The sequence below is a fragment of the Myotis davidii genome, unplaced genomic scaffold, assembly GCF_000327345.1.
Source record: "Myotis davidii unplaced genomic scaffold, ASM32734v1 scaffold273, whole genome shotgun sequence".
Lineage (NCBI taxonomy): Eukaryota > Metazoa > Chordata > Mammalia > Chiroptera > Vespertilionidae > Myotis > Myotis davidii.
Genome location: NW_006286263.1, coordinates 2418979 through 2427810, shown reverse-complemented (window position 1 = coordinate 2427810; position 8832 = coordinate 2418979). Strand labels below are relative to the sequence as shown.

The following is an 8832-nucleotide window of genomic DNA, read 5'->3' as shown; positions in this document are numbered from 1 at the left end:
ACTCTCTCAAATGATTAGTGACTTTAGGCATGTTTTCATATGTCTCCTGGCCTTCCTTATGTCCTCTTTCAAAAAGTATTAATTTAGGTTCGTTGCCCATTTTTTGATTGGGTTGTTTAACTTCCTTTGGTTATGTTGTATGAGTTCCCTGTAAATTTTGGGGATTAAACCTTTATCGGTGATAACATTGGCAAATATGTTCTCCCATACAGTGGGCTTTCTTGTTGTTTTGTTGATGGTTTTGTTTGCTGTGCAAAAGCTTTTTATTTTGATGTAGTCCCATTTGTTTATTTTCTCTTTAGTTTCCATTGCCCTATACTGATTTTTTTTTAAAGAAAGTAAAAAAATATAAAAAAATACAAAGAAGAAAGTGAATACAACCTGAATCACAGTATATATTCTCATTGTATGAGGAAGGATTCTTTCAGACATCACATTCTTTTCCACACATAGAAATAAGCATATAATTTTCAATACCTGGAATAATACCGTACCTGCTATTTCTGGAATAGTACTGCTACAGATGAAGTAGACATCTTTCTGTGGCAGATAACTTGATTCTTGTTAGGAAATCCTAGTGGTTATGAGAAGGGGAAGTCATAATAGTTCCTAAGTTTAGGTTTTTTCTCTACTTACTATGTGATGTTGGGCAAGTAATTTAACCCTTCTCTACGTACCTCAGTTTCTTCATATACAAAAATAGGGATAATAATATTACTTAGAGAGTTGGTGTGAGGGTTAAATCAGATCATATATTTAAATGTCTCAGACAGTACCTGGAACATAAGAAGTACTTATTATATTTTAACTACTATTCTTAACTAAATACAAATTTCAACTTTATGGTAACACTAAAGGTTTTTTTATTTTTATTTTTTAAAATACATTTTTATTAATTTCAGGGAGGAAGGGAGAGGAGAGAGAGAGAAACATCAATGATGAGAGACAATCATTGATTGGCTGCCTCCTGCATGCCCGAGCCCCAGAAGCTGGGCATGTGTCCTAACCTGGAATTGAACCATGACCTCCTGGGCAGGGCTAAAGGTTTTTTTTTAAGAAATATGAAAGTGAAATATTTTTTCAAATAAGTCTCATCATTATTTTTCAAACCTATTTTTTAATTTATTGATTTTGAGAGAAAGAGAGAGAAACATCGATTTGTTGTTCCACTTATTTATGTATTCCTAGATTCTTCTATGTACCTGACAGGGGATCAAACCCACAACCTTGGCCTATTGATCAGGAGGATGCTCTAAACAACTGAGCTACCTTGTCAGGGCAAAACCATTGAAACATAAATTATTACTACTTCTACATCTGATTCTTAACTAACATACTTTCTCCATTGATGCTGATATTTGCATGCAGCAAATATTCTTTGTACTTATTGATCGATTTACCTGAGATTTTACCAGAAAAAAGTTAACTACCTTTTTGTGGAGGCCTGTTTAAAAAATGTTGAACGCAAGGTGCCTTTAAGTGAGACTGGTTTACATGGGCTACCTTTGTAAGACACAAGTCCAACTAGAAATCCCTGTTAATTATTAACCCACTATGTATTATCTAGATACCTGACACTGCAGATTGAGAACAGAGAGTGTTTGTCTCTCAAGTTAAGCCTAAACACTGACAAAAAAATGTAGTTATCAAGGGATTAAAAATCCTAAACTTTTTCTTTGATACTTAGTAAAGAGAGTGGGGTATCTCCTGTTTTGGCTGGCATATGTACAGTCCAAGCAATTGGCGTAAACCTCATTTGGGATTCCTGCTTGTTTGAGCATGGCGGAGATTGGAGTTCACAGAATCCTCGTTTTGGTTATTTCTCTGACAAAGTGTCTGGAAGGAACAAAACTGCTGGCCAACTTTAAAAAATGTGCTGACGTGGAATGTGAAAGTAAGTCTTCTTTTCTTTTTTTTCCTTCTCTTCCTCTTAAACTGAGGCTCTGAAATGACATAAATTGTCATTGTAGACATAAAGAAATCAATAATATCATTGAAAAATATTTCCAATTATAAAGCAGAGTTCAGTGAAAAAAAGAAATGCTGGAGCAAAGCATTTTGTGGTAGCTTTTATTGTAAATATACAAATGGGCAAAAATCATTTATATAAATATATCAGAAAATTTGAAGATATTAATCCAGACTTCAAAAACAAACTAATGAGCATTTTCACTATTTTTTAGGATAAATATAATTTATTTACATTTAAAAAGATATCAAGCCATTTGTTGGATAGTTCTTTTTTTTCTTCTCATGTTTTTAAAAAAATTATCTTTATTATTGAAAGTATTACAGATGTCCCCCTTTCCCCCTCATGATGGATAGTTCTTGATTTATGAAGTTCTTATGGTTTTTAGTTTATATTTACAATCAGAATTTTCTGATTTTCATGAGTTTTATAAAAATGTTATTTCAGATCATTAGGATTAGTTGTCTAAACTTTATCAAACAATAATTTGTGTTCGCTTATGTAAAAATACTGAAATCAGTATTAGAGTATATAATTTTACTTATATCCTTGACTATTAAGCATCCTCCATCTTCTACAAAGATAAATTAATTTTAGTTTATTGCTTAAGAGCCCAATTTATTCTTTGTTATTAGCATTCTGGTGCAAAATAAATTCCATATAATAAGTTCTATCTCTCCAGTATGTGAGAATTATTTCTGATTTGTAATATATAAGTTAAAAATGGGAAATATTATTGGTGTAATCAGATATTTTATAAGTAAATTTGTTTATGGATAAACATTTTCCTTAACCATTTGGATATGTACTTTAATATATGGAGAAGGTTTACTAGATGATATTTTATAATAGTAATAATCTTTCCCTTTTTACAACCTCAGTTTCCTTTGGGGGCAGACACAGAACCTGGAATGGGAACATTCAAATTCATAGTAATTTATAGTGTTATTTTAACTTTAATTGTATAGCTTAATTAAAATTTTTTACATGTTAGTATACTTATAATAGTTAATTTGGTAATATACATTATGTGTAAAATCTAGTATGTATGATTATGATCATTCAGTTATTGAGGGCATATTATGTGCTGGGTCTGGTTGGGGGGTTGTATCTAAGAGGAATAAAATTAAATATAAGGTAAGTTTCTTAAGGTCCAGGAATTTTCATTCTACTGAATAGTGACAAGAAAGTAAATACTAATACCTTATAAGGATAGTAAGTAATATTGAAGTTCAGAGAAGGGCAGAGTAAGCTAGGTAGGTTGGGGATGTGTCATAGAGGAAGTAGATATGAGTTCATCGTGAAGAAAAACTGAAAGGTTTCTAGGCTTAGGAAATAGAGGAAAGAGAAGCTCAGGATATGGAGGTGGTTGTTACAGTGAAAGAACCTCGCTGCAAATCTCGTTCCACCATTTATCACCTGTGAGGCCAATTCTCTGATTCTTAAGTTTCATTTATTATACCTCATAGGTCTGTTTTGGGGATTTAACAAAATAAATATTTTAAAGAACTCATCAAAATGCCTTGAATATATTGGTACCAGGAAAACCACTATCTTTCCTTTCCCTATTCACTGGAGAAAGATGATGACACATTCCAGGGACAATGGACACCTTAGACCAGGGGTGGGCAAACTTTTTGACTCGAGGGCCACAATGGGTTCTTAAACTGGACCGGAGGGCTGGAACAAAAGCATGGATGGAGTGTTTGTGTGAACTAATATAAATTCAAAGTAAACATCATTACATAAAAGGGTACGGTCTTTTTTTTCAATGGTTTTATTCTTTTCAAACGGTCCAGATCCTGCCCGCGGGCCGTAGTTTGCCCAAGGCTGCCTTAGACTGACTGTAAAGGAGTAAGAGAAAGTCATTTTACGTAAGGAAGGAAGACCAGGTTGTGGACAGCCTTTGATAGTGAGCCGAAGAGTTTTGAATTGATTCTTCGTGCAGTAGGAAGTCTATAGGTTTTGAGGCCATAAATGGTAAGAAGAAATTAGCATTTGGAAATACCTAGGGTGGACTGGAGGAGGGCAAGATGGGAGGGAGAAATAACATTTTAATTTAAATTGTGTGTTTTTCTTTACTTGTCTATATAGCTCTAATAAGCAGAGTTTTAGCCATGAGAGATTACAGAGGACCTGACTGCCTATACCTGAACTTCACCAAGGGAGAAGAAATATCTGTTTATGTTAAACTTGCAGGAGAAAGGGAAGATTTGTGGGCAGGAAGTGTAAGTATCTAATCTTAAAAATTGAATGAAGAATAAATGGCCAGCTTACACAAGGATGCCTGCCTTTCATCTCTAAAGGAAATATATATATACTAGAAGCCCGGTGCACAAAAATTTGTGCACTGGTATGTGGGGGGGGGATCCCTCAACTCAACCTGTGCCCTCTCACAGTCTGGGACCCCTCCGGAGATAACTACCTGCTGGATTAGGCCCACTCCCCTGGTGGCAGATGGCACACCACATCCCGTGTTGTCTGCCCCATCTCCCCTGGTTGCAGATGGCAGGCCCGGATCCCACACTGGGTCTGTGGCTGCTCAGATCGTGCTGCCGCCCGCCCCGCCCACCCCACCTGCAGTATGCAAATTAGTCACCATCTTTGTTGGTGGTTAATTTGCCTATCATGCTGATTAGCCAATGGGAGGTGTAGCAAAGGTATGGTCAATTACCATGTTTGTCTAATATTAGATAGGATATATATATATATTCCTTAACAGATTTAACATTTAAAAACATTTTTTATTTATTGATTTTAGAGAGAGGAAAGGAGAGAGAGAGACAGACAGACAGACAGACAGACATTGACTTGCTGCTCCTCTTATTTGTGCATTCACTGGTTGCCTCTTGTATATGCCCTGTCTGGGGACCTAACCTGCAACCTTGGCATATTGGGAGGATGCTCCAACCAACTGAGCTACCCAGCCAGGGCCAAACTCATAACATACTTAGGCAAACAAAAAATGGTCAAGTCTAGTGTTTGTTTCAAAATTTTTCTATAAAGTAGCTTTTGGGAAGGCAGTCTGGTTGGGATAGAAGTCTTAAGAGTGTCTTGAAATTACTTTTACATAGCATGTATTATTTTTGAACATAGATTACATATTTTTTTTGGAGAGACTTTACAGGTGCCGATGGAGATTATGGGATGACTAGGCAACCCGGGCCATCCCTTGGTGCTGCAAATGGCCAAGCTTAAGAGAGAAGTTTTAGTTAATGAGATTAAAAGGCATGTCTTTCTGACAAATAAAGGACTGAGTTGTTATTGAAAAGGTCCTCATGTAGCCTAGGGAAGACTTGTCATGGAAAAAAAGAACTGGGAGAGCCTTCTATATGGCCCAGAGTCCTGTTACACTGAAATTTCTAGAAGCCAGAATCATCTCTCTCATATATGACAGAAAAATTAATGATTAATATTTTCACTTGAAAATAGCTTTGCATCTTTGATTATATATTTATTCTTTATAATGAAAGGATGCTATGGTAAGCAATTTTACTCCCAAGTTGAACAAGGATGATGAACCTGATACATACATCGTGTCCATATTGTATATGCATCAGCTCTCCCCTTGTGTAGCTTCTGTGATCACTACTTGAAGGAGCAAATTATATTTGGATCTGTCCTGCTTTTTAGCATCAGGGGCTATATGACTGAAACTCTGAATGTCACCAGCCAGAATTGTTTGCCTGGCCTCTGCAACTGCCAATTTTCCTTACTACTACTGTCCCTTAAACATGTCAGTCTGTGTTTTGTAAGTATTGGAGGCACCCAATGCAGCTATAAGAAAAATTACAGCCCTGACCGGTTTGGCTCAGTGGATAGAGCATTGGCCTGGGGACTGAAGGGTCCCAGGTTCGATTCCGGTCAAGGGAATGTGCCTTGGTTGCAGGCACATCCCCAGGATGGGGTGTGCAGGAGGCAGCTGATCAATGTTTCAAACTCTCTGTTTCCCTTCCTCTCTGTAAAAAAATCAATAAAATATATATTTTTTAAAAAAGAGAAAAATTACATAGTAGGTATCATAACAGGAAAAGCAAACATTCTTTCTTTGTTTACTATGTGTGGAAATGCTGGTTCTGCACAAGAGCAGTGTGTAATGTGTGGAGCCAGGGTGAAGTTTCAAGCACACTTAGTTCTGTGCATGATATGTTTAGCTCAGGCAGTAACTGTATAAGGAACCACACTGTAGAGTTCACTCACAGGCTGTCAGTTTCCAAACAGTTGCAGCAAATGCCAAGTGGAAGAATCACAATGGAGGTATAATGGTGCTGGATAAAAAGACCAAAAGAAAGATGGTGTTTCAGAGAAGCATCTGTCATACCGTCATACCTCAGACGGAAGTTAGAGGAGGGTGGGGGGAAGGGGGAGAGATCAACCAAAGGATTTGTATGCATGCACATAAGCCTCCAATGGACACACAGTCACCAGGCCGGTGAGGGCACGAGGGGGGGATGAAGTGGGGGCACAATGTGGGGATAAGTACACATCTGTAATACCTTAATTAATAAAGAAATGAATAAAAAATTAAAAAAGGAAAAAAAAAAAAAAAAAAAGGAAGACAATCTTTAAACCTTGATGGGAATAGGAAATGGGCTGAGAATGGTTGTATGAAGACTTCACTCTCCAGGGACATCCTACATGCACTAAAACTGGATTAAGAGAATCTGTTACCAGGGTGGCCCCAGAAAAGTTAAATGGAACCAAATCCTCCCTGGAGGTCTCATAGATCTTTACCATCTTGAAACTCTCTTGGCCCTTCAGAGTTTAAACCTTTTACCTGATTTTGACATCCTGAAAATGAGGAATATGTCACAGCTCTATCTAGGTTGGCTACTGCCACCATTCTCTGGCCGATGGATATCCCCAGTTTGCTAGTGTAAATGTGTGGTCCACCTGGTCAGGGAAGGTCACCAGGGAACACAAAAAGGAAGAAAAGGAGTATATGAAAGGTTTTCCCTCTGAAGTTTGAAAAAAAAAAGGCATTTTACAGCCTGGCTCTTTGTTCCCTCCAATTAATGCTGTTTCTTTTGAATAACAAAAGGGATATTATTTCACTCACTTTCTTTTAGATGGCAAATGAAAGCCAATTAATATTTGTGATTTAAAATAGCCAAGGACATGGGCAAAATTAAGTTTAATAGTTATTACTGCTATGAGCATTTTTCCTTGCTAATCTTTTTTCTTAATTTTGATAGAAAGGAAAGGACTTTGGATATTTCCCTAGAGATGCAGTCCAGATTGAAGAGGTGTTTATGCCTGAGGAAATTCAAATACCAACCAAAGTGAGTAAATTTATTATGGTTATTAGTTGAATTTAAAATTTCTTGACTAAAATAGTTTTCTGAAGTATAAGTGCTCCTTGGTTATATATTTTATATAATAAATACATAAAATAGTTGGTCTGAGAATTCACTTTAGGAATAGTTTGATTGTGTGAATAAAATTAGGTAACACAAAGTTATGACAAGCAAATCTTTGCTTTCTGAAAAATTAACAGACAAAGTTGCAGAGTGTAGCGGTTAAGAGCATGGATTCTGGAGGTGGACTGATTTCAAAGCCTGACTAAGCCACTTAGTAACTTTGCGATCTTGTGAGCCTTAATTTTCTCATCTGCAAAATGAGAATGATTATAATATAGTGCTACCTCATAAATTCATTGAGGAAATGTAAGCATATATAACCTACATAGAACAGTACTTTAGTAAGCGCTATGTAAGTGTTAGCTATTATTACTAATGTTATTATCCTACATAGACAATTTTATTTTTTATCACACTCTTGTTGAGAAAAATAATATAACCCTAGCCTGTTTGGCTCAGTGGATAGAGCGTTGGCCTGCAGACTGAAAGGTCCTGAGTTTGATTCCAGTCAAGGGCACATGTCCAGGTTGTGGGCTCAATCCCTAGTAGGGGGCGTGCAGAAGGCAGCCGATCAATGATTCTCCCTCATCATTAATGTTTTTTTTTTAAATTAAATCTTTATTGTTCAGATTACTACAGTTGTTCCTCTTTTTTCCCCCCATAGCTCCCCTCCACCTGGTTCCCACCCCTCCTCCGCACCCCCCATCACTGTCCTCAGCCATAGGTGCACGATTTTTGTCCAGTCTCTTCCCGCATCCCCCTTTCCCCCTCAAGAATAGTCAGTCCACTCCCTATCTATGCCCCTGATTTTATTATATTCACCAGTTTATTCTGTTCATCAAATTATTTATTCACTTGATTTTTAGATTCACTTGTTGATAGATGTGTATTTGTTGTTCATGATTTGTATCTTTACCTTTTTCTTCTTCTTTCTCTTCTTAAAGGATATCTTTCAGCATTTCATATAATGCTGGTTTGGTGGTGATGAACTCCTTTAGCTTTTTCTTATCTGTGAAGCTCTTTATCTGACCTTCTATTCTGAATGATAGCTTTTCTGGGTAAAGTAATCTTGGTTGTAGGTTCTTGCTGTTCATCACTTTGAATATTTCTTGCCACTCCCTTCTGGCCTGCATAGTTTCTGTTAAGAAATCAGCTGACAGTTGTATGGGTATTCCCCTATAGGTAACTAACTTTCTCTTGCTACTTTTAAGATTCTCTCTTTGTCTTTTGCTCTTGGCATTTTAATTATGGTGTGGTCCTCTTTGGATTCTTTTTGTTTGGGGTTCTATGTGCTTCCTGGACTTGAAAGTCTATTTCTTTCACGAGGTAGGGGAAGTTTTCTGTCATTATTCCTTCAAATAGTTTTTCAATATCTTGCTCTCTCTCTCCTTTTGGCACCCCTATAATTCGGATGTTGGTACGCTTGAAGCTGTCCCAGAGGCTCCTTACACTATCTTTGTATTTTTGGATTCTTTTTTCATTTAGCTTTTCTGGTTGGGTGTT

General features: G+C 36.8%; 1 protein-coding gene across 1 annotated transcript in view; it reads left to right on the top strand.

Annotated features, from left to right (window-relative positions):
• Nucleotides 1-1578: 1578 nt before the first annotated feature.
• The window catches only part of LOC102761280 (cTAGE family member 5), a 118002-nt gene continuing 110748 nt past the window's right edge, over nucleotides 1579-8832 (top strand). The window contains 3 exon segments of the mRNA XM_006779355.2: nucleotides 1579-1894; nucleotides 4064-4197; nucleotides 7165-7251. Of these exon segments, the coding sequence (XP_006779418.1) occupies nucleotides 1780-1894; nucleotides 4064-4197; nucleotides 7165-7251 (336 nt within the window). The 5' untranslated portion in view covers nucleotides 1579-1779.